The sequence below is a fragment of the Babylonia areolata genome, chromosome 21 (genome assembly GCF_041734735.1).
Source record: "Babylonia areolata isolate BAREFJ2019XMU chromosome 21, ASM4173473v1, whole genome shotgun sequence".
Classification (NCBI taxonomy): domain Eukaryota; kingdom Metazoa; phylum Mollusca; class Gastropoda; order Neogastropoda; family Buccinidae; genus Babylonia; species Babylonia areolata.
Window position 1 is genome coordinate 15,974,204 of NC_134896.1, and position 26,940 is coordinate 16,001,143.

The 26,940-nt window shown below is 41.9% G+C and overlaps 2 protein-coding genes across 2 annotated transcripts in view; both read right to left on the bottom strand.

Annotated features, from left to right (window-relative positions):
- Positions 1–262: 262 nt before the first annotated feature.
- On the bottom strand, positions 263–18,398 carry LOC143296570 (protein FAM98A-like). Its single transcript, XM_076608594.1, has 12 exons — positions 18,316–18,398; positions 17,737–17,885; positions 16,637–16,693; positions 16,055–16,132; positions 14,735–14,832; positions 12,400–12,510; positions 10,975–11,169; positions 10,519–10,618; positions 4,524–4,600; positions 3,222–3,312; positions 1,354–1,488; positions 263–273 (listed from the first exon to the last, which is right to left on the bottom strand). The coding sequence occupies exons 1-12, from the start codon at positions 18,351–18,353 to the stop codon at positions 263–265; spliced, it is 1,140 nt and encodes a 379-aa protein (XP_076464709.1). The 5' UTR covers positions 18,354–18,398.
- Positions 18,399–25,058: 6,660 nt separating this feature from the next.
- LOC143296190 (uncharacterized) overlaps positions 25,059–26,940 on the bottom strand; it is a 5,019-nt gene continuing 3,137 nt past the window's right edge. The window contains exon 2 of the mRNA XM_076608000.1: positions 25,059–26,864. Within this exon, the coding sequence (XP_076464115.1) occupies positions 26,337–26,864 (528 nt within the window). The 3' untranslated portion in view covers positions 25,059–26,336. The remainder of the gene's footprint in view (positions 26,865–26,940) is intronic.

Below are 26,940 nucleotides of genomic sequence, written 5' to 3' on the forward strand. Positions count from 1 at the left end.
GATAGATCAGCAGCCAGCTGTCTCTCTCTCTCTCTTGATCACTTAATTTGTTCTCGTTTCAAGTTAAAAGATTCCAGGGCATGTCAAACAGATTTTGAATCAACAAAGAATGTTATTTTTTTAATAAGGTGAATAGGGGGTTCACTAGATAGTGCAAAGTGCGTGTGCTATAAATTTCCCTTGTGAGGGATTAATAAAGTCATACTGCATCCGAGTATAATAGTACTATGTTGTATGTGTGTGTGCACCAGCGTGTGCATGATCAAGGTTCAACTGGTTCAGCGGAATAGCACACGTAACTGTGTTTTCATATTGTCATAACATCCACTGCACACATCTTTTGGCTTACTTGCAGATTTTCCACTTGCAGACACACACACACACACACGAACGAGTGGTGCTGCACTGTGGCAATGTACTCTCCCTGAGGAGAGCAGCTCAAATTTCACACTAGAAAATCTTTTGTGACAAAAAGTAATGTAAGAATGTCAGGGAAGACAGGTTTCGCTGCTGCTTGTAATTCTGGCCTTTTGAGAACATCCAAAATGTGGGTTTTCTGGTTGTTTCCACAGCCCTGTGTTTGGCTGGGAGAGCCACATGAACACATTGTTCCAGACATTTAAAAAATAAAAAAAAGGAAGCAGGAAAGTCAATGAGTTGTCTATTTCACCAAGTCTGTTAACATGAAGAAAAGAGAGATGGAGATGTGGGGAGAGTCTGAGAGGAAGGATGGGGCGGAGCAGAACATAAGGAATGGTAAAAACAAAATCCACACACACTGACAAACACAAAAAAACTTGGGAAATATCATCTTTATTTCAACATACATACACACAAACTCACACAAACACACAAGCGCATGCACACACACACAATTATTACAACTGCACTGCGCAACTACAAACCGAAATATAAACAATCAAATCAATGGCATTAATGGCAAACTGAAAAACAAAAGAAAAAAAGAAATGCAAACACATACACACACACGCACACACACATGCAAACTGACCAGTAAGCAAAGTAATCGAGTCAAACTTGTCTGACAATATTCTTTTTTTTTTTCTTTTTTTTTTTTTTGCTTTTTCTTTTCTCTTTTTTTTCTTCCCATGAAGCTGCCACTAGTTGGTCTTTCCATTCATCCCAGCTACCCACCCAAGCCCAAGTTGTTTTCTTTTTATTGGCTGATAGTGATGCATTACTGATCATACACACATTTTTCAACAATGTTTAACAGAGCTTTCTCCCATCATACCAAAACAACAACAACAAACGAGAAAAAACAAACAAAACCCAACTTCATCATCCATTACCATCACCAGCCTCCTCGCCCCCCTCTGTATCCCCCCTGACCTCTGTTTCTACCTCCCCCCCCTCCATGGTACCCACCACCACCATGGTATCTGCCCCCTCCACCCCCTCTTCCATAATCACCCCCACCCCCATGGAAGCCCCCTCCACCACCTCGTCCTCCTCCTCCTCTGCCACCTGCAACAAAAAGGAGTCAAGGTTAAGGCTATTTCTTCAATTGTTTCCTCCAGGAGTGAGCGATTCAATGCTCATTACCCATTCTTATGAGAAAGAAATTAATATATGCAATAATCTACATTTGTATTGCATTAATGTTGTGTTTTTATTCTAAATCAATCCTAGAAATTTCACACAGAGAAGTCTGTTGTGACAAAAAAGTAACACAATACAATACTGAACTAACATATACTGAAAATTTTGGAAAAAAAATTGGGAAGTTTCATTTATACCCCCTGTTTGGTTAAATACACTCACTGTGTCAAACTGGTGTGTTTGAACTTGACATGGCAAATATGGAATGAAACTGTAGAAGCGAGAGACGAAAGTGAAAAGAGGAAGAAAAACAAGAAGACACAGAAAGGAAAACTGGAACACAGAACCTGAAGTGCTTAAACGATAACTGGATATTTGTGTGAGAAAATAAATGTTCTGAGACTGCAGTCTTAGAAGGATTATTCCCTGAGCCAAGTTTTTTTTTCTGTTTTTTTGTTTTAAAATTATCCTTCCTCTAGTAGCAAGGCTAATGCTCTGCCTGGAATTTAAGCTATACAGTGAATCCATTTTTCTGTGTTCCGTAGTCATCACTGTCCTCAAATCATCAAATCTGCAGAATGTCGCTTACAAGACCAGAAAATCAGCTTTGTGTTGATGGCTGAACTGCAGAGTGATCCTCACCCATGACACTCATCCTGCCATTAATATAATGTATAACTACTGTAAAGTTTGGTCTATTGAGCGCACTGGTATATAAGCTGCATCCACTAAATTTAGGAAAAAATTTAACTTCATACATACATAAGCCGCACTGGCTTATAAGCCGCACTTATTTCGGGTACCGGAACACATACTGATACTACAGAAAAGCTGTCAATACTGTAGGTTATGAAATAAACAGCAAGCGAAAATACTGCTAGTGCCACAAAAAAATTTAAAAAATGAACACAACGAAAATAAGATCCATAATTTAGGGATAGTCACATTTATTCAACATCATCCTGCTAACTGAATCCACTGAAATCTTCGTCTTCAGTATCCAAGTTGAAGAGAACCAGCACAGCTTCCTCTGCCATCTTGTCACTGACTCCAGCCTCGCTTTCACTTCATGAACATGAACGCAAAGTGGAGGTCACTGCTGGTTCGCCACTACTGTCGTCTGCTAGGTCGATCATCTTCAATTTGAAGGTTGCATCACAGGCATTACGTCGTGTTTTCAGCATGATGAGGGTGTATGCTTGAGCAGAGTAAAACTGAATGCTGACCTGAAGGCTTTAATGTGTGGGGATTTGATTTATAAAACATGAACAGTTAGCACACTATCGTGAAGCTCATCCAAAAATTCATGGACAGAAATCATGATTTTGGTGAGTTGAAAGGCAGCTAAGAATAGATGAGAACGTGACACTCCCGGGATTGTTAAAGCCTCAAATAAACCGCATCATTGTATAAGCCGCAGAAGCTGAAACAGGGGTAAAAAGTCGCGGCTTACAGACCGAACTTTACGGTAATAAAAACAAGTTAAAATAATAACAATGATAACAATTACTATTTTCATTATAATCATTACTGTTATTATCATTATCAACATCACTGTCATTATTATCACACACAAATGACTTTTAAAACGCAGAATAATTAAGCATGGGATGCAAACATCCACCACAACCTAGCAAAGAAACTCTGCAACCACTCACGTCCGCGTGGGGCGTTGTCCCGCTTCATGAAGAATGGCATCTCTGGAGGCGGGGGCTCCAGCTCCCATGCCCTGCCACCTCGGTCTGGAACCTGCAGGCACACAACCACCACCATTGTTTTATTATTATAGTTGCTTACAACCCATCAACATGCACCGGGCTGTATCGGGGGCTTAAAACACTGTCTAATATTAATCCTGTAGAACCGGAAAAGAAAGAGACCTGGGAAAGAAAATTAAGCACAAGTGGAGTCAAATTCATGTGCATAAACCTAGAGTAATCCTTTGAGGTTGACCATTCCATCAATTTCTCTCAACAAAAAAAAAAAAAAAAAAAAAGACAAGAGGTACCCCATGCCCTCTAACAAACCAAGGCATCATGCACCTATCGTAAGGATAGTGAACACAAAGAAGAAAAGTAACCAAAACAAAAACATTACTATACAAAATAATGAGCAGAAACAGCCAAACAAAACTGAAAAATGCCAACTGGCAACTCGTAAGTCTTCGACACACACACACAAAAAGAATACAACATGGTAAGAATGCCCAATGATCAAGTCTAGAAAAAGACAAATATTCAAGACTTTCTGGGGGGAAAAAACAAACACAGGTAAATGGACCAGTAAGTCAGAAAATAAGGAAAGAGGAGACGACAGACAGAAAAAGGAAAAACCAGTACCCAAGAGAGCAGAAAACGCAAAATTTCTTACACACACACAGATTTTCCAGGTGGGAATACTATTCACATTGACAACTGAACCCCCCCCCTCCCCGCCCCCACCCCCATGGGGAACTGCTTGCACACAAATACGAACAAACCTGCATAACATCTTGGTGAAATCCCACTGAAAACATTTTGCATAAAACCTTTGGTCACATTTAAACCTCAGTGTCTCCTAGATAGGCATCAGTTCCAAAAGCTATCAATGGTTTCTCCATTGCAATGGGAAATCATTTACAGCTTAGTCTTTTGTGAAGGACTATGACTCTCAAACTAGGAGGCAAGACTGCACTGGCACTTAGTGCTACAGCCTTGGGGGCTAGAAAGCCTTTGGGAACATCCCAACGCCAACCATCCAAAAACCCTCTTGGCCGAGACAGCAGGGATAAAACTCGGGCAAAACACTCTCCACTATAATCAAATTCTAGCCCAAATCTTCCGAACAGCAGTTGCCTCCTCTGCTGTTCTGATGGCCATAGTCAGACACGACTGACTATCGTATATATAGTTCCAAAAGACAGCAGAAGGGCTAGAGGAAAGGTGCTGGAGAAAGTTGCTAAAATAAACTCTGTTTCTCACCCGTCCAATCATGACTTTGTTGACAGCACACTCTTCCCTGTTGTCACCAGAGCTTGTCTTCTGGATGTGTGTCAAGTCTGCACGAGAGAAGTATCAGCAGTTGATCATGGACTGATGCACATCAGCAACATCAAATATAAAATCATCTTCATATTACTGCAACACACACACACATACACACACACAATCTTGACAGCATAAAAAATACTCCACAAAGGCCAAAGAGAGGGAGGTTTGTTTCCCTCCTCACCCCACTCCCCCTCCTGTTTGGAGGCTGCAATTACCACATATCACTCATATATATGAGCGACTTTTATGTGTATGACCATTTTTATCCTGCCATTTAGGCAACCACACTCCATTTTCAGAGGTTTGCATGCTGGGAATGTTCATGTTTCCATAGCACACCAAACACTGACAAAACAATAGCATCTTTAACATGCGTATCTGTTGTTCTGTATGTGCACACACAAAGCAGGTTCAGGCATTAGCAAGTGTACATGTATATTGACCTGGTAGACTGGAAAATTCTCCACCCTTAACCAGAAGCTGGCAGGACTCAGAGCCAGGACTCTAGGATCATAAGTCCAGAGCTGTAATCACTTGACTGCAGCACCCATCATGTCTGTGGCCATGATTCCTATCTTTTGCCATGAGGTTCTGAACTCACTGTCTCAAGTTTTTTCACTGCTGTTAAGGCCAGACACGGTAGTGAAATTTTGACGAAAATCATGATTTTTTGTGATTTTCGTTTTTTCCCATAATTTGCTTCTTCAGCATCTAATCTTTATAGTCCATTTCACCTGGGTACTATATTCACTTAAATAAAGCTTCAAACAGCATCAACATGTGTGATTTCTTGTGAGTACAAGCACATCTCTTTCTTTTCCTGTTTTCTCAGTTTTGTGTTTTGTCCTTGTAATACCATTTTTCAAAATGCTAATGTTCAAAAACTTTAAAAGATAGCATGTTCAAACTTGGTACTTTCTTTCTTCATGTATTCATCTTTATTATAGTGCGGTGGTTTATTATAGTGTCAGGTCAGGTCATTAGATCTGCTTCTGGTAACCTATAATCCAGTACAACCTGTTCAGGGTCGGGTTGCCGGCGACTAAACCGGCACTCCCACTGCCCCCTTCCGGGACTGGTGAGGCGGGTGGCTAGACACCCTTATAAAGATCCATAAAAGGGCGTCGGCTCCGGAGAGCCACCAATGGCCATCTAGCTCCACTGTGCTGTGTGCATGCCACACGCAGTTGGCCCCCGGGATGTGTCTACCCATGCATGCGAAGTCTGGATCCGGCAGAATCTGCGGAAGAAACCTATCGGTTCAACGGAGAGGAAGGCGGTTACAGCAACGCACTGTGGAGTGCAGAGAGCAAGATGAGACACCGAAAGGATATCTTGGTCATCCACTGCATCCGTGCTCATCCTCCAGTCGTCTCGACTTAGTCTTGCCACTGGAAATTGGTGGACCCGGACGAGAGAGTGAGGTCGACGTTGCGCAACTCCTCTTCACTTTAAACAAACTCATCGCGCAAGTCATCAGTCATCCAAAATGACCTTTCATCCTTCATCATTTCATCACCCCCAAGTCCTGTGGCGACAGGCGAGCGACGAAACGACAGGTGTGGGTACACTGGCAGTCGCAGCCGCAGACCTGCACGCAGGCGGCTCAGGCCATAGGGTCGTTCTTCGTCGACAGGAGCAGCGATGGAGCTCGGCAGCCGTCTGAGCGTCTGAGCAGCCCTCTTTAGGAATGCACTGCTCACCTCCCTGGCATGAGGAAGGGGCTAGAAAAGGTGCCCTAAAAATTGCCTGCTCCATATCACCCTGGCCAGCATACCGCGGCTGGCGGGGACCCTACATCAGCGGTCGAAACAAAAAGAAAGAAAAGAAAAAAACAAGGATCGTTCCTCTCACCATTGGTGCTTGGAACATAAGGACTCTCCTGGACAGAGATAACGCGGACAGACCCCAAAGGAGAACGGCACTAGTTGCATCCGAACTCGCCAGATACAACATTGACATCGCAGCCTTGAGTGAGACTCGGCTTGCAGGCGAAGGCGAGCTCTGTGAACGGGGATCTGGTTACACCTTCTTCTGGAGTGGACGAGGAAGCGAAGAGCGACGTGAGGCTGGCGTTGGTTTTGCAGTAAAAACAGCACTTGTCAGCAAGCTAGCTGGAATCCCAAAGGGAGTCAACGATAGGCTTATGACCATGAAACTCCCACTGGCATCTGGCCAGAAGCACCTCACCATTGTCAGTGCCTACGCCCCAACCATGACCAACCCGGATGAAGTGAAGGCGAAGTTCTACGAGGACCTTCACTCTGTCATTGCTGCTATCCCTAAAGCAGACAAGCTCATCATTCTTGGGGACTTCAATGCTAGAGTTGGCTCTGACTACATCTCCTGGGATGGAGTGATTGGAAAGCACGGTGTGGGCCACTGCAACCCAAATGGATTGCTTTTGCTTCAGACTTGTGCAGAGCACGAACTGCTGATAACCAACACAGTTTTCTGCCTCCCTACCCGTAACAGGACGTCATGGATGCACCCACGCTCAAAGCATTGGCATCTCATCGATTACGTCATCGTCAGGAAAAGGGATAGGCAAGATGTACGTGTAACAAAGACCATGTGCGGCGCCGAGTGTTGGACAGACCATCGCCTTGTAGTCTCGAAGCTGAATATTCGAATCCAGCCCAAGAGACGCCCCCAAGGCCAGAAGGCTCCAAAACGGCTCAACATTGCTAAGCTGAATAACATCACCATCAAACAGTCCTTTGTGGAGCTGCTGGAAGATCGTCTGGAATCCGCCTCTCTGGACAACCAGAATGTGGAGTCTGACTGGAGGACCCTGCGTGAGCTGATCTATAGTACAGCTTCAGAGACCCTGGGACCCATGACCAGAAAGCACAAAGACTGGTTTGATGAAAACTGTGATGAAATCAAGCAGCTTCTGGATGAGAAACGCCGTCTGCATCAAGCCTACCTGAGCAACCCAAAGTCCACATCAAAAAAGGATGCGTACGATGCCATCCGCAGGACTGTTCAGCAAAAGTTACGCCAGATGCAGGATAAGTGGCTGAGTGACAAAGCTGATGAGATCCAGGGATATGCTGACAGGCACGATATGAAGAGGTTCTATGATGCCTTAAAAGAAGTCTACGGCCCCACATCCTCAGGATCATCCCCCCTCCTCAGTGCAGATGGGAATACCTTGATCACCGAGAAGGAGAAAATTCTCGAACGCTGGGCTGAGCACTTCAACAGTGTCTTAAATCGCCCTTCCTCCATAAATGATGAAGCCATAGACCGTCTCCCACAAGTCCCCATCAACGAAGCACTGGACGATCCGCCAACACTTCTTGAGACCCAGAAAGCAATCCGTCTGCTATCCAGTGGCAAAGCACCTGGCTCAGACTCCATACCAGCAGAGGTCTACAAGGATGGAGGCACTGTGCTGACTGAGAAGCTCCATCAGCTGTACTCACTCATGTGGAAAGAAGAGACGATCCCCCAGGATTTCAAAGATGCATCTATCATTCACTTGTACAAGCGAAAGGGGAACCGGCAAGCCTGTGATAACCATCGGGGCATTTCCTTGCTCTCCATCGCAGGCAAGATACTTGCCAGGATCCTACTAAACCGCCTCACAGCACACCTTGACCAAGGTCATTTGCCTGAGAGCCAATGTGGATTCCGGAAAGAGCGCGGAACCACCGACATGGTGTTTGCTGCAAGGCAGCTGCAAGAGAAATGTCAGGAGCAAAATGCTGATCTGTTCTCCACCTATGTCGACCTCACTAAGGCCTTCGACACCGTGAGTAGAGAGGGACTGTGGAAGATCATGGCCAAGTACGGATGCCCTCGGAAATTTATTTCCTTGGTCAGCCAATTCCATGAAGGCATGCAGGCTCGAGTCCAGGACAATGGCGAAACATCTGCTCCTTTTGCTGTCACAAATGGTGTCAAGCAAGGCTGCGTCCTGGCTCCAACGCTGTTCAGCCTCATGTTCTCTGCAATGCTTACTGATGCCTTCAGAGATGGCGATGTTGGAATCGGCCTAAAGTACCGAACAGATGGCAAGTTGTTTAACCTCAGAAGGCTTCAAGCAAAAACGAAGGTCATGACAGACATCATCAGAGACTTTTTGTTTGCTGATGATTGTGCCCTCAACGCTGGATCTGAAGCTGACATGCAACTCAGCGTCGACAAGTTTGCCACTGCCAGCAGGAACTTCGGCCTTACCATCAGCACAAGGAAAACTGAAGTTCTCCATCAGCCAGCCCCAGGGAAACCCTACGTTGAGCCCAACATCACAGTCAACGGTCAGAGACTCAGTGCGGTGGAGCGGTTCACATACCTTGGCAGCACACTGTCACGAAATGCAACCATCGACGATGAAGTGAACGTCAGGATTGCAAGAGCAAGCGCAACTTTTGGCAGACTCAGTGCAAATGTCTGGAACAGAAGAGGCATTAGTCTTGAGACCAAGCTAAAGGTCTACAGAGCAGTAGTTCTCCCCACACTACTGTACGCCTGCGAAACTTGGACAGTGTACCAACGACATGCCAAGAAGCTGAACCACTTCCACACAACATGCCTCAGGAAGCTACTGAACATCAAGTGGCAAGACAGGACCCCAGACACAGAGGTGCTCGCAAAAGCCACCCTTCCCAGCATCTTCACCATCCTGATGCAGTCCCAGCTTCGCTGGGCTGGACACGTGGCGCGCATGCCAGACCATCGGCTGCCCAAAAGGCTCTTCTATGGCGAGCTGCAACAAGGGAAGAGATCACACGGAGGTCAGAAGAAGCGCTTCAGAGATACTCTGAAAGTCTCTCTTAAAGCGTTTGATATCAACCCTGACTCCTGGGAGGAATCTGCAGTGGACCGTGACAAATGGCGCGCTGCTGTGCACAAAGGCGCCAAGTTGTGCGAGGCCAACAGGACTGCTGCAGCTGTTCATAAGAGGCAGGCCAGAAAGTCATGGGCAAACAAGCTCCCTGACAATGATATGCCTGTCTTTGTCTGCCCCAACTGTCAGCAAACATTTCGTGCGCAGATTGGACTATTCAGCCATCTGCGCATTCACAGATAGATTCATGAGCATCCTCCCCCCCACCCCACCACCACCCTCCCCCCCATCCCCCAGCTGGATGACAACGATGGTCATCATCGATCTCTCGATGGACACACCACCAGTGCGGTGGTTTGTATAGTGCTAGTAAAAGAATGAATATACACTCATTTGAAAAAAAAATTTGTCAAGGAATCTATACACATTTCAACAAAAAAATAATAATAAATGTATTTATTCAAATTCCAAAACACCACTGCACTATAATAAAGAACAAATACAAATAAATCAAATAAAACAAACAGAAATAACATATCTATAAAGGTACCAAAGTTCTAAGCTTTTAATTTTTTTGTTTGTCGGCCATTTTGGATTCGTTTCCATGGAAACCGTCACGACAAATTGCACAAAATGACCTTTTTAGACATGTTTAGTCCAATATCTTTGCACACCATGTCACAGAAAGCCATAAACTTCAAGTTTCAACAAAAGGCAGCAGAAAAAGCAGTCTTGAGGTGAAATTCCATGGACTAAAAAAAATCATATGAAATCTGCATGCACATCTTGCACTGAAAGAAACAAAAATTCGTTCAACTTTTCTGTCATTCTGTAAATTCATAAACCCAATTTTTTGCACAGACTTCACTACAAAAACTTTCCATTTACATTATGGAGCAAAACTGTTTATTTTGCATGTAATTTTTTCCAATCTTTGGCTGAGGCAGTGTCTGTTGAGATCCCCCTCAGTGAATTCAATTAAATGAGTAGTAAGCACACAAAAAGTACCAACTGTACTTCAAATGCATGCCATACTGATCTCTTTCACAAAGGCTCAGCAGTCAAGGGGTTAAAAAGTAAACAAACCACAACAACAAATTAGAAAAAAAAACACAACCACCTCCTCACCCTCTCTTGCAGCCAGGACATGTGGCACACCAATGCTGCTGCGTTTCCTCAGCTCCTGCCTAATGGGCTGGTAGGCCTTGGCAATGCTGTCTTGGTTTTGCTGCTCACATCAACATCACATAATAGACACACACATACAGGAGGAAGGTGGCAGAATGGTTAAGATGCTTATCTGCCAATACAGTGTATGTGTGGCTCTAGTTTGAATCCCACTCTTGCCCTTTCTCCTAAGTTTGACTTTTTATCCTACTGAATATCTGGCGTTATATTCAGACACCCTTTTATCCTTCAACTTTTCATCCTATTGAATATATAGTGTTATAATCAGACACCCTTTTATCCTTCAACTTTTCATCCTATTGAATATATAGTGTTATAATCAGACACCCTTTTATCCTTCAACTTTTCATCCTACTGAATATCAAGCGCTATAATCATACACCCTTGCCTTTTTACCTTTGCTTTCTCTGAAAGCATGAAGGACTGGATGGTGACGTCCAGACGTTTCAGGAGCATCTCTCTGCGGGTGTGGTAATCCTGCTGCAAGGTGTCGCTGATCTCCGCCAGCTTCTTCCACTGCTGCTCCGACAGACTGGCTTTCAGCAGAGGCTTGCTGACCTGGCCCGGGTGCTTGGCTATCAGTTCCTTCAGCTGAATGTTAATGATAATAACAATAGTAATCATAACAATAATAATAGTCAGAATAAGAAAAAGAAAGGTGTGTACATTATACTTAATCTTGTCCAGAGAAAAATCTATGTGATGTCACAATGGTCAATCACACGCATGCATTGCTCTTGATTCAGAGGGATGAAAAACAAAACTTAAGAACACGTGTGAAAGCACACAGAGCTTCAAGAATATGCACTATAGCAAGATGTCTCAATAAATGAATAAACAGACAGCTGGAGAAACCGTACACCTGAAACTAGTGAAAGATGGAGGGGAGAGCTAGTTTGGAAAGTGTAAGGTTTGAAGTCCAGACTTTGAAAAAGCTGAGCGTAGAGATTTCACAATGTTAAACGATAAAAACAAACAAACAAAAATGCTTCACCATGCCTACTTTGATATTGTTTTTGTTTTCTTCTGTTAATCCATATAAAACCCTCAGACTGAAAGTATGACGCTTCAACTCTCCCCGGACAATGGAATGCGTGAGCATTCTTACATAAAATGTATTCGGATTCTGATGATGGAATGGGACAGCATTTTCCAAAAATAAAAATCCATCACGTGCTGTACACGTGATTTTGTGATTAGCCAAGCAGGTCACTCCACAACCGAATGGTATGACTGGCCAGCCTGTCATGTGTGGCCTGTCTCGCACACACGCTGACAGTCATTGACTAGTCGCCTGCTTGCGTGGCAGACTGTTAGCAAATCGCATCTGAAGCAGGTTCTTCTCAAAATATTGCGGAGAGAACAAGGCAGCGACGGCAATGTTTCAGTGTTGCCAAAGTACTTGAAATGCTACAAACTGAAGGGTTGGACATCGAAGAAGTGGATGATGATGAAGAAGAAAGTGAATTAAGTGCAGAAAGCGAGCATGGGTATGGTGATTCAGGGTGAAAAATTGGCATTATTTTCTACATAATGGCAAAACTGTAAAAATAAGATGAGAAATTTGTTGTTGTTTTTAATATATATGTAATAACTCAACAAGTGATAAACCAGTTCTGGAAGTTTCACTTTCTTACTCTGGATTTTGTTGGGTTTTTTATAATTTTTTTCCAAACCCTTACAAATGGGCCGTCTGTGGGGAAAAGCAAGGGAGAAAACTTGCCTTCCCAAGTGAGTTAACCATTTAGCTATACCACCCTTCCTAGGCTATGACATATAAATACTTTGCCCAGATCTGCTCACAGAGAAAGGACTTCTAACCTTAGTTTCCAGTTTGGTGAACAGCTGCTCAGCAGTGATGCTCTGTGGTGGTTTAGGGAAGGCCAGGCTGAGCAGCATTTTCTTCAGGTAACTGGCCACCTCACTCTCTGCCTGAAACCAAAAATAACAATAATAATAATAATAATAATGATAATAATGATGATGACAATAATAATAATAATGATAATCATAATGATAATCATAATAACAATAATAATAATAATATATTGTACTTATATAGTGCAAACCCACAGATGGGCTCTAAGCGCCTCACATGAAACAGTACATATTTAGCAGTTCATTATATTCCACACAAGAGCACATGAAGACACTGAAGTGAAAAACAAAATCTGTATCCACCAGTACAATACTACAAATTGTAGATTATATGAATAATTGCAGGAAAAAGCACACACACACACACACACACACACACACACACACACACACACAGATACACACACACATGTACGCACACTTAAACACCAGCCCACAAGCACACACACAACAGGAATACTATCAGTATGTGGCAAGTGTTGCAGCATACCACCTGGAAAATGATGACAATGAAGACAACAAAAATGAGGATCATTATCAAAAGCAAAGTTATTCTCTCACTGAAAACTAGAATGGCTAGAGGAGATGATCCAGGTTACTATCCAGCAAAAGAAAAACAAAATTTGCTGGTGACCTAGTCACTAGTGTGATATAATGTTGTGATTAAAAGCCAGTAAAAAAAAAAAAAAAATTAAAGGATAAAGGCTAAAAACACTTTTTAAAAACTTTTTTTTTCTTCTTTTTTTTTGGTGTGTGTTGAAGATGATGCAAAACAGAACAAAAATCAAAACGATTATAAGTATCTACTATCACAGATCATGACTGGCAAAAATTCAAGATCAACTGACAATGGGACTTATTTTTTTTATGAATGAGTGCCTGAATGTGTATCATACTCATACAGTTTATTCTCACATCAACCCATATGACAGTTAAGTACTGACACCCCAGAGATAACAAAACCGGATCATTTACACATGATCATCATTATTTTGGCAAAAGTAAGCATTGAGACACATGAGGAAACATCTCACTCAAACACACACACACACACACACACACACACACACTCACACACACACACACACTTCTAGTTTCTGTTCAACAGCGCCTTCATATAAAACACTACAAAAAAACTCAAAACCAACTTTTCATGAACATTTTCAGAGACAATATATTAAGGTTACATGTCCAGCATGCACTTTGAACGTGTAAAAAAAACAACAAAAAAAAACAACAAAGCAAGCAACAAAAAGGATGTCCCTGTCAAAATTCTTCAGAAAAAGCCACTTTGACAGTAAAACAAATACACTTGCAGACAGGAAAAAAGAATGAAAAAAAGGGTGGCACAATCTCCCTGGGGAAAGCAGCCAAAATTTGACACAGAGAAATCTGATTAACAAAAAGAAATATACAATATACCAGAACATAGGTGTACCTCCTGAATTTAACGAAAAACTATTTTGAACACTATAAGGTGCACAACAGATTTCACTTAAATGTTATTTCCCTGGCAGCAAAAGGGTCAATCTCGTTTTTCATCAACAGGAACAATTTCTACCATTCTGTAGCGTTCAGTCAAATTTGCGCTTGTTGTCAAGCCCCAGCGCTTTAGCTTGTTAAATCAATCTGCTTGCTCTGCTTCCAGTCCAGACTGCCATCTTGCTGCATGTTTGAAAACAACAAAAACTAAAAAGCAATCAGTTCGCTCTTCTGATTTCAATATTTTTTAAACAGCTCAGATGCTGCACAATTTTCACAGCATAAGGTTGAACTGCAATCATGTTCACTTTGGTGTCATGTGCAGTTTGGTTTCTATTTGATCCAATTAGTGAACATCAACAAATCGAACAGTGGTAAGACTGAAACATGAAGCATGTAAGTGCTGCTATTCAATGTGGAAACACGGAGTATGAAAGTGTTGCTATTCAATGTGGTTGTGTCTGTTTACAGAGATCAAGTAAGCTGTCAAGTCTGTTGTCAGAGGTGACACTAAAACGCAGTCAGAGTTTAGTTTTTGACACAAATTGGGTGCAAACAGTAGATAAGACACATGGGTTGGATTTAAGTTAAAAGTTGACCCTATATGCTGGAAAATAAGGAAATGAAAAATACTAACAAAGCTCTGTTTTGACAGATTTTCCAATGTGAAAATCTATTCTCCAGACAGAAGACGAGCTACCCAGAAGCAAGCTAAACCACAGTGCTAGCCACCATCTGTTCCCACACCCAGTGACCTGATGGCTGACTAGGTGTGGATGGACTGCTGACCACTGACCACAGGTGTGGCGATAGTCTCTGTCTTTCCTGACTGCAGAAGAGTTGGTCTCTTCTTGCCGATCATCCTCACTGCTTCAAGCTCTCCCGTCAGATAATCTGTTGGAAACACAAACTGATCATGTAGTACTTGACAAAATGAGTGAGCAAAAACAGAAAATGCAGCTAACTGAAGCTCAAGGCAATGCATACATACATACATATATATCTATATATATATATATGTCAAGAAAATATAACTAAATGAAGTAAACCAAACATTGCAACTTATGCATATGGTATTTTGAAATCATCAGATGTAAATCCGCAACTCTTGCCCCTTCAAAGTGATCACTTCAATGTTCCTGTCAAGGTCTTTGTTGTCGGCAGATTCAAGGGGGACTGTTGTTGGAGGGACAGGGTGGCAGTCTCTACTCTGGAAGGGATGCTCACTCAGTATGGTTCCATGAACGAGTGATTATCACCTTCAGTTGGGGGCTTTGCAGGTGGTGTCCTGTGTATGTTGAATCAAAACAGGTGAGTCATCAGCAGCGCACCAACTCCTCTGGTGTGTGGACTTCCGGTTATCTAACATCAATAGTTCCCTACAGACTGCCAGCACTGAGACTGCAGCTGATGAACCCAATGTGGCTGTGAATGGAGGACTTGAGATGAGCAGTGTGAAAGTAATGCTACAAAAACTGTCCAGATAATTGTATTGTATTTCTTTTTTATCACAACAGATTTCTCTGTGTGATATTCGGGCTGCTCTCCCCAGGGACAGCGTGTCGCTACACTGCAGCGCCACCCATTTTTTGTATTTTTTCCTGTGTGCAGTTTTATTTGTTGTTCCTATTGAAGTGGATTTTTCTACAGAATTTTGCCAGGAACAACCCTTTTGTTGCCGTGGGTTCTTTTACATGCGCTCAGTGCATGCTGCACACGGGACCTGGGTTTATCGTTTCATCTGAATGAGGGCAGCAAAATAACAATCTTGTCGACTAACTAATAGAAACCCTAATAATTAGCTTGAGAACTGGCATCACAAACATTTTTTTTTTATGTCAAATGGGAAATAAGTGTCTACAATACTGTGACTTTCTATTTTACATGAAAATCAGTCTTTTCATTCTAATTCTGTTCTTACTAACTTGTTGTCAAGCAAAATTCTTTTTCAGCAACACCAAGTGGGTTTTTTTGGTTTTTTTCAAAGAGGTGAAAAAGAAAAGATATACAATAATTTTTCTACAAGTACAATTAAACTACGCTGAAACCTGCTAAAAATGTGTGTGTGCATGTGTGTGTGTGTGTGTAAATGTAAGGTAGTGGGGGAGAATCTCACCTAATAACTGTAAACATTTTTCAGGAGAATTTAGTCTGTCATTAACAGGTCCTTCCGTTAGATCTGGATTCGGACAACCTGCAATCAAAGGAAAAAAACATATCATAACAGACATAATTTAAATTTATGACTGCATATTCTAAAGTCATTAAATAGCTACTTTCTTCTTTTAAGAAAAATTATCTGGGTTTATCTCCTTTAAGAATACAAATATGAAGCTCAGTTCTCCATTCTTTAAAAACTCATTTACTCAGATGGAGACTTTTCTTTCTGTGTTTGTGGGCTACAACACTAGCATACATGTACAAGTGGGTTTTTACATACATAACCATTTCTTAAACCCAAGTTAAGGCAGCTGTGCTGAGTGTTCAGGGACGGATGGAGATGACAGGGATAATGATTAAAATAGACTCTAGTGGAGTTTCTATGAACACTGACCACACTGACAAAAGAAATGTATGGGACATCTATCCTCTACAACAAGAAATGCTCTGTATCAGGTGTCTAGTTTGCAGTATAGTCATATCCTATACAGATGTATACTTGTTATTCTTATCAACTTATTTTTTGTTAGCTCCTTACCATATTCTCGAAGGAATCCACTGACTTCCAAAAGAAAATTTGTGGTATCGCTGGAATCTGCAACAATAAATGCTGTCTTAAAAAACAAAACAAAAAAAAAACTATATAAGAGCACATACATCAAGCTCAGCTTGCATCTAGTTTACTTGCAATTTGTTACATTAAATGTAACTTCAGCAGCAATGACTCTTCATTGTTCTTTTTTTTTTTTTTTGGGGGGGGGGGGGTGTCAAGGGGGGGGGGGGGGATCAAATACAAGTGCAAGCTTTAAGTGTCAGTGCACTGTTGTCATATATATTAGCATAGAAGTCCATCACAAACAATTAAGATGTCAGTGACTCCAGAGATCAGAACACAGCCCAAAAGCAGACACACACACGTGGCTACACTGTTGGCAAACAACAGTAGATGAAGGCAGGTCTTGCCTCCTCTGTTTGCGACACACACACACACACACACATATATATATATATATATGCATAGATAGATACACACACACACACACACACACACACAAAGGATACCTAGTTAATTGGTAAAATTTCTGGAAAAGAACCACAGCTCATAAAGCGAACAATTCTGACTGTCAACTATATATCTATATCTGTATAATATTCTTATCACCGCACATGTTTGCAATAAATTTTCATCAGTTGAAAAAGGTATATCATGGAGCTGCTGACAGCAACAAGATCCTTCTGTTTTGCACAAGTCTACAATATTTATCTATAACGCTGTATCAGTAAATAAGTAAGAGTATTTATCTATATAGTACAAGGCTACAATACCTATAATTCTATCTAAATCAATTTACTTAATTGCTTATATTTTCATTTTAGCTCAATAATGTTTCATTCATATACATACATATAATATATATATATATATATATATATATATTCTATGTATCTATCTACAGAAGACTCTCAAGTCCCAATCTGCATGTTGGCTCAAGCATCTGCTCTACCCCCACCAGTCCCACACCCCTCCTTTTCATTTTTTTGTTTGTTTTTTGAGCAGATGTGGTGTAGCATACACATGGATCAGTCGACACACTCTGACGCCTCCTTGAAACTGAAACTGTTAAATGCTGGACTTACCACTAACAGCATGGACACTCTCCTCAAGTCCACACAGATCAGCAATGTGCCGCACCAGCCATTCCACAAGCTGTGTGAATGCAACAGAGGATGGCCCCTCCTGTACAGCTTTCAACAACACATCATCACTGCTTGCTGGACCTGTGTACCTGAAACATCCAATTGTAGAACAGGTGCTACAACAACACTGGTCACCATAAAAAATGTGTATACAGTGTAGGAAAACATCAACATGTTGGCAACAGAAACCAACATGTTGAATAACTGCTTCCATTTTTTCTCTAAAAAAAAAAAGTTTAAAACTCTTCCAGAAATGTTACAAAAGCAAAAACATCAAGACGCAAAAATCAACCCCGAAGAAACAGTCATCATCTTCGCATCATAAACAACAACAACAACAACAACAACAACACACACACACACACACACACACACACACACACACATTCGAACTGAATGTTTTATACATTAATTATATATGCATTGACACTGATGAAATATGTCTTTAATGAAATATTGGTATCTATGATTCATGCTTCTTTGTCATTGAAATGTATAGACTGAATTTTTCAACCGTACCCCAGATCTTCAAGACTGTCAAGAACGTCGTTCTCCATGCTTTCCAACTGCGACTTCTGCCTCGTGCTGTGCTTTTTCCGGAAGTTTGTGTGAAATATTCATTTGTCTTTCTACACAAATAGTCTAAAGTTTTTCTCCCATTGCCCGAATTACTGACACATCCAGATAACAAAGCGATCCCCCATAATTCAATATACTGACTTTCTGAGACGTGATCTTAGCACTGGTTAATAACAGGACAAAAAGAGAATCAGTCTGGAGCCCCCACAAAATCGGACTATCGTGAGTTTCTGCCTCCCCCAACCGTTGTCTGCTTTTTTTTTTCTGCTTTCCTAGTTTGTTTGGTGTTTTTTTTTGGGTTTTTTTTTTTAGCCTTGACACTTTTCTGTCTCTTTTTCGTCTGTGCTGTTCTGCGCAGGCGATTACGACCTGATTATCATAAACACTGGCATGGGCACTAGCTGTCCATTCTCGGTGTATTGTTACTGAGTTTGCCGACATAATATGTGACCTTTGATAAATTATTTTGTGGGGCTTCATTGAAGTTATCTTTTTTGTAAACTTGAGATGGAAAATGAAGCGGAAGACGTGACGTTCTCAGCACAGCTTTGTCTTATTTGCCTAAAGACCTCAATAGATAAAATGATAGATCATGTTACTGTGGTTTGCTTCTTCTTTTTTTTCTTCTTTCCCCCCCCCCCCCCCCCCCCTAAGCTCCGACAGTGCTGTACGTGTTCGACGTGTTTGATTTTTTGTATTATTCAGTTGAGCAGTCTTGTGCGGTCGGCTGGACTATCAGTAACAACTTGATAAACATCTCTCCCAAATCACGTCTTTTCTCTTCCCTTTTTCATTTGCGTTATTGCAGCTCCTATCTTTTACCAAGTCCAAATCAGTATCTTCCAAATTTCCGCTATTCTTAGTTCTAACTATTCTCGTTCTCACTTTGTTCTCCTTGCCTGTACCCTCAGTGCCTTTTTTTGTCCAGCCTCTTCCAGCGACATAGCCATTTATCTCCCATTTTCATTACGTAATCCCTATCCAACATCGATCAGTTTATAAATTAATTTATTTGCACACTTCCTCTCTCCTAATGATTTCCCTGTTTACACAGATCTTGGGTGGACTTTCATGGCCTGATCAGCCCGTTGGGTTCATGCGATGATCAGGCTTTTTTTTTTTCCAGATGTTGTGCAGTGTACATGAACTGGATTAATCTGCACGCTTTGACACCTCATTGAAACTGAAACTTTAATATCTCGAATCCAAAACTCACACGGCGTTCCCCTCTGACCACTACCGTGGCCATACTCCAATCACACAACCCACTGACACCCCCTTTACCACTCCCCTGTTACCATTCTCCCTCCCCTTTCCCATTTCTGTCACCGTTCCTATTTCTTAACATTATTCTTTCCCTTTTCCATTCCCAAAATCTTTTCAATTCCCAATAGTTTCCTTTTGATCTTGATATTTTTCCGTCCCTGTGCTTCTATCCTTTTTTTTTCCCGGCTTCCAACTCAGTGTGGGTATATGTGTAGGGGGGACAGATGCGTCTCTTGCTATACTTGCACTTTCCCATTAAACATTCTCCCTTTATCATATCCATCTTTAGCAAGTTTCGGTGACACATGCCATAAACACTCATTTATCTTCCCCCAGTCCAGACTCTCGATCACCTGTTCCCGCCCCTCTGTCTTCTCTTCTAACAATAATTCTATTTCGTTTTCCACCCGCCCCTTTGCCATTTTTTGAACCCCACTTTCTTATATTCGTTTGAATATTTCCAATTACTTTTGTTCAATCAAAAAGCGGTTCTGACTTTTTTCCTTTGATTACTACCTTTCCAATTCTATTCGCACACTTCCTCTTTCCCAATGCTTTCCCTGTCTATGACAATGTCTTACTGACGCCAACTTAGGGTGGACTCTCATGTGTTTCCGTTTACGTTTGTTCAGTCAAAAAGCAGTACTGACCTCTTTTTCTTTCTCTCACTGCCTTTCCAGTTCTGTCCTCCTTGATGATAACCTCGGTCACTTCCATTCCATCGTTCTTTTCCCCCACACGTATATCCACCTCATCCATATTGACCCATTTCCCTTCTGCATGTCCATTCCAGTCCCATTTCTTTTTCTTTCTTTCTTTCGTTTTTTTTCAATCTCCCGTCCTATAGTCATCTACTTGTGTTAAATTCACTTTCCTTTCATTTTTCAATTCCTCGGCTTCATATACATAGCCAAACCCCATTTTGTATGTGCAATGTTCCCGTTTCCCTTACTCGGCATCACAGTTTGCATTCTAGCACCAAGTACGGAAAGATCGGATCATCTATCAGTTTCTTTAAAGTTCACGGATATTGTATACGACTGAATACAGGCTACGAATGTGTACACGACGTTATTCGCGGTTGGAAGCCAGAGACCTTTCAGTGTAAATAGCATTCCCGCTTTCTGGAAAGTCTGTGCTTGAAATTTCCCCTCCTTTTTTTTATTTTTTTTTTTTTTTTAACTCTCTCTGTTTCACTTATGTTTGCTTTTTCTTTCTTCACAGTCCACATTCCTTTTCTTTTTCCAGCAAGCATTGACACTTTTTTCTCTCTTTTCCGCAGAATATGATGTCCTCTTTCAACACAAAATTTTAAACCTTCCTGTTCAAAATGGCCTTAGGACGATGTTACGAAGCATAATTATCTGTTTGTCTCTTCCCACACTCCACACTTTTCCCCCTATATTGAAATCTTCATGTAATGTGTGTGTGTGTGTGTGTGTGCGTGTGTGTGTGTTGTGTGTGCGTTCGGACTGGCGTGTGCGTGTGTTGGGTATTTTTTTTCTTTTTGTTGTGATTGTTGATATATGCATTATGTAATGTAATTTGTCTTGGTGTAAATAATTATGTACAGGTTTATTGTTGATTTTTGTTGTTGCTGTTCTTGTTGTTTTGTTTTTTGGTTTGTTGTTGATTTTTGTTGTTGTTGTTTGTTTGTTTTTAGTTGTTGTTGTTGTTTTCCTCATGTGTTGTATGCCACTATGTACTGTTGTACAGGTAGTTTTTCATGCGAGACGCTTAGAACCTAATACAATGTCATGAACCGCGTTGTTGTTCTTTTTTTGTTGTGTTTTGTTTGTTTGTGTGATTTTGTTCTTTCAGATGTGACAGTTCTGTTTTACGCGGTTGAATCACTGAGATATTTTTATATATGTCTATGGGTTGAATGTTTAAAATTCAGTTGGGCAGTCGGGTCGGGTGGACTATGAGCATCAATGTCAAATGTCATGCATCACATATACTTACATGCTGGCGACGAGGACACGGCGGCAGGGGAGCTGCGGAAAGAGACGACGCGGTAGTCGTTAGAGTTACTTCCCGTATATTCAGTCGCCACCTGTTGTTGATGATGGCAACGACTGAGTCTTAAAGGTGAAACCTGCACTTCGAATTACTGTGGGTTGTAAACAACTCCCCCTATCTTCAGCATGGTTTCAGTGTATGGTAATATACTTGCTGGGCTTTTTTTTTTCCCCATGCACTTTGATGGTTCGAGAGATAGCTGGTAAACTCAGCTGATGGGCATCGCATGTCGTCTGCCCTGTTATTTGCCAATATGACCTTTTTTATGTTCATTGCCCTACGTATTCGATTTTATCCCTTGTTTTTTTTTTGTTTGTTTGTTTTTTGTGGGGGGTTTTGTGTTGTTGTTTTTTTGTTTGTTTGTTTGTTTGTTGTTGTTGTTTGTTGTTGTTTTGGTTTTGTTTTGTTTTGTTTGTTTGTTTGTTTTGTTTTGTTTTTGTTTTTTTATGTTTACAACCCCGGTTTTATTATTTCCTTACCCAGTCCTTCGTTGTTTTGAAATAGCTTTGTATTCCAGCCCAGTTTGTCCAAGCCTTTTACATACCCATACAATCCCATTACATCCATTTTCTTACGGAGGAATGTGACAGAATAGTTAAGACGCTCATCTGCCAATAGAGGGACCGTGAGGGTCTGGGTTCGAATCTCGCTCTCGCCCTTGCTCCTAAGTTTGACTGGAAAATCAAACTGAGCGTCTAGTCATTCGGATGAGACGATAAACCGAGGTCCCGTGTGCAGCGCGCACTTCTTGGCACACAGAAATAGAACACGTGGCAACGAGAGTGTTGTCCTCTGGCAAAATTCTGCAGAAGAAATCCACTCTGATATGTAAACAAATATATGCATGCACTCAAGGCCTGGCTAAGCGTGTTGGGCTATGCTGCTGGTCAGGCATCTGCCTAGCAGATGTGGTGTAGCGTATATGGATTTGTCCGAACGCAGTAACGCCTCCTAGAGAAACTGAAACCTAAACTTTTAAACCCCACCCACACTTTCCTGTTTCAGTCTCTCTGCTTCGGCTTCTTCATCTTCGTTGCCTTTCCTTTGCCGTCGTTATTTTCCTGCTCAGTCTGTCAGTAACCTGTTCCACTTCCCATGCATTGGTACCTTTTTTTTTTTTTTTGTATGTATATCCTTTCCAGATTCCACTGAGAAACTGTGACGCAGTGTTTGCTGCTGTGTTTGATCCTGTAATGAATATTTCTGATTCATTGCTTTTACAAAACTGACAGTCATTGCTTTCATTAAATCTTCGTTGTGTATACAATGCCATTTTTTATTCGTTCGTTTTGCTTTCACGTCTTCCAGAAGCCAAAAACAATCCATCATCATTATCAGACAGTTTTATCATAAAAAGTAGCTTTCAATGTCAGAGACGAGCGCACCGAGTCATTTTGTGAACATCCCATGATTAATGTTTGCCTGTATTTTTGGGGTGGGGTGCGTCAGTTAGAGAGTGAAGGGATGGATGTGGGACAGTGCAATGTTGTTGAGACCGATGCCGCGGCCATTCGAGTCTGTCTTGTGGTCCATTGTGCACGAGATATACACCCAGCTGTATACCTACATGACTGCTGTGAAGGAATTCAAATGATCAACACCATTTTAACACACTGAATCTTCATGAATTTTATTTGGTTAATCAGTTTTGTACACATCTCTTCAAATAGTGTAATCCTTTGCTTTACAGAGGACACAGTCATTTCTATGTCATATTTCTCTCTGTCTATGTCACTCTCTGTATGTCCGTGCGCGTGTGCGCGTGTGTGTGGGGGTGGGTGGGTGGGGGGGTGGGGGGAGTGGTCTGTCTGTCTGTCTGTCTGTCTGTCTGACTGTATATGTTGCAGATAGACGGAATCAGATCTCTCAGCAAAGAAAAGAAACACGCAAATGAATAAATAACAATCAGAAAAAAACCAGCAGAAAGAAAACAAAACAAAATATCACAACCTGCAGTGCAAGCCTGTCATTATTTAGATAATGTTATTATGATATAGCAAGATTTTAAGGAAGAAGAAGCAAAGCTATAATTAATATTCATGTTTGGTATAGACATCATCAATCAGTCCAGTGACGTGGGTGGTTGGAATCTTCTTTTCTTTTTCTTTTCTTTTTTTTTCTTTTTTTGTGGGGGGGGGGAGGGGGGGGGGGCTGGGGAGGGGGAGGGAGGGGTCAGAATCTTGGATGTAATATATAGTACTCAAAGTGATCATGAAAAGTCATGTTTGAAATAAAAGGAAGCCTAGTGTATACAATTTGTTCATTGCAGTTTTCAAAAACGCTTTCATTACAAGGTGGTTAGCGGAATCACCATCACCTCCTGCTCTTCACTTCCCTGATTCAAGTATATTTTTTATAGAACAATTCAAAACAATTACAACTCTCCTAAACTCATAGATCAATAATTATTTTATTCCATTTAACTGATGCAGTTACAACTCTCCTAAACTCATAGATTAACATCTTTATCCCATCGGTTTAATACAGTTGCAACTCTCCTCAGTAAACTCACATCCATTATCTGTATCCCATTTTATGCAATTAGGCAAGCAACTCTTCCACTGAGACTCAAAAGTCGTAAATTTGCTGTAGGATGGGTAACGCCTACATGCGAACAGCGTGTAATTGCGAACGGTTTGTGTACCGCCCCACTTCGAAGCATTCACACCACACACATTTCGCAATTTAACTTCTGCATCGACCTCGTTATGATACCTTAACGAAAAACAGTCAAATGTCAGCTTTTTCCGCGCTTTCTTCTCTCTCTCTCTCTCTCTCTCTCTCTCTCTCTCTCTCTCTCTCTCTCTCTCTTCGCTTATCACTGCCAACCAAGTTCACAAACGTGCTCTCGTAATCCTAAAATTAAAGGAAGCAAGCAAGACTCCTCAACATTGCCTGTTTGGGATGATGTCAGTGGTGCTGTGGCGAGGAGGAGATTGAACACGCAGCAATGTAAGCAGTGGAAAACGGAGTCCAGGACTGGGGCTCCAAAATGCGTGAACGAATGAAGGCTCATGAAAGACATCGCGAGGACCAGCCTCGGACCGACAACCAGGACTCCACCACCCGAACACAGCCAGGACACAGCACGGACCACGGACATCGCCGGCGGCCAGAACACAGCAAGGACCCTCCTCGAACAAGACCACAGGACCAACGCCTTGACCACATCACACCCCCATGGATAAGACCACAGCCACGAACAACTTGACCTTAAGGGCGTCACACCGATAGGTCGTGAAACTCCACTCTAACATGAAGGCTCATAATATGCAAACCAAGGCATCGCTGAGAGACAACTGTTTAGAGAAAAAAAAAGAAAAGGAAAGAAAAAAAAAAAAAAAAAAATATATATATATATATATATATATATATATATCATAAGGCAAGTAAACAAATAAATCTAAGAAACAGACAAAAGGACTTTGTTCAGTGATGGCAGGGACATCGCTGGCCCTCCCATTCTTTGTTCTGTCATCGGCATCAAAAGACAAAGCGTTTTGTTTGTGAGGTAGAGCGTTCGGGGGAGGAAACTACCCCGGTGAAATGGTTTCATTGCGCGAGCTATAACTTAGTCAAAGGCATTCCACAAACCACGAGAAAACAAGGAAATAACCAAAACAAAACAAAAACAAACAAGAAAGATAACAACAACAGTAATAATGATAAGAAGAAGAGGGAAGAAGACTTCTAAGCATGGTAAGCCCGGCGAGGCGATTTTCAAGCCACGTATAATTTGTTTCCGTTTTCAGTGACTACCACCCAGTCCTGTTCAAATTTTGGCACTTTCAAGAGTTTTAAGAGGTCGAAATAGCAGTTATAGCAGCAACACCTGAAACAACTAATAAAGCAGTAGCTATGTAATATATGTGATTCCTTTCAGGTCAACATTGGGACCTAGAAATTCGTCAGTCCGTTCTGTCGTTAGAATGGCGACAATCGATATTTTGGCTAGCTTGCAAACAGATTGGTGGAATCGGTTAGAGCAACAACAATAATGATGATACTTATAACAGTGATAACATATAACATCACCTCATCCACAACCACCATCACCACCTCCAACAACAACAAGCGCAATGGATCCGAAAATTATCTTTCAACAGATAATTGCTGTTCCGCTTGTGAACAACAGACACACACACCCAACACCCACTGATTCAACAGACTGCTGTCTGTAATAGAAGATACACTTCATGCATAAAAAAAAAATCTCAAATCATTTTTCAGTATTATTGTCATGGTGTTTTTCCTGCTTTTCATATCGGAATGTTGCTTTGTGAGAAAATATAATGTCACAGTAGCATTTCCTCATCTCTCACATGTAATAACCGGCACAGTGTCTGCGAGAAGCCACCATGCAGCAAGGTCCGTCCCCAGAATAAAAACTGAAAGGTTCACGAAGCCATCTTTGATGAATTTATCCCTGAGTTCAGTCTCTCTCTCTCTCTCTCTCTCTCTCTCTCTCTCTCTCTGTCTGTGTGTGTGTGTGTGTGTGTCTGTCTGTCTGTCTGTCTCTCTTTCAAAAAGAAATGATAATAATAATGATAATAATGATATAAATAAATCAATAATAATAATAATAATTTTAACTGCGAAGAACTGTGTAGTATCTGCAGGCTGATGACCCATTGTACAGTTCCACATATTTCCACTTTTTTTTTTTTCTTTTTTCAAGGAGCGTCAATGAAATCCACGGGTTCTCCCGCCGAGTCCAGCTCCTCACTTTCCCCGGGAGGGGTGAGTGAGGGAGAGGGAGCGCTGGGTCTTTCCGGCAGTTCAACACCGCGAGCTATCGGCGGCAGCTGTTTCAACGATCTCCCCAGCCCTTTCCGCGCGCGCCCCGAGAAGTTCCTGCCCACGTGACCGTGATTGTCCAACGGGCGAACGACGTGGCGGTGGTGGGACGCGGGAGGTCCGTAACTGGCGTTGGGTTTGAAGAACCGCTCGTGACGATTCTGCCCGGGGCCAGTTTTCCGGTAGGAGGTGGAGGTGGGGATGAAGCGGAGGTCATCTACCGCGCCGAACTGGTGACGGCAGCCATCGATGACGCGTGACACTTCGTTGTCCAGCAAGAGATCTTCGTCGTCATCGTCGTCTTCATCTCCATCGATGTTGCTGTTGTTGTTGTTGCGGCACTCGTGGTGGTTGTGGTGGTTGTGGCGGGAGGGGAAGCTGGATTCCTGCAAGGAGTGGTTAGCCTGAAACAGCGAGAGTAGCCGGAGGGCGAGATTAATCTTCAAGTAGGGTTTTGTTTTAACGTCCTGTTGGATGTTG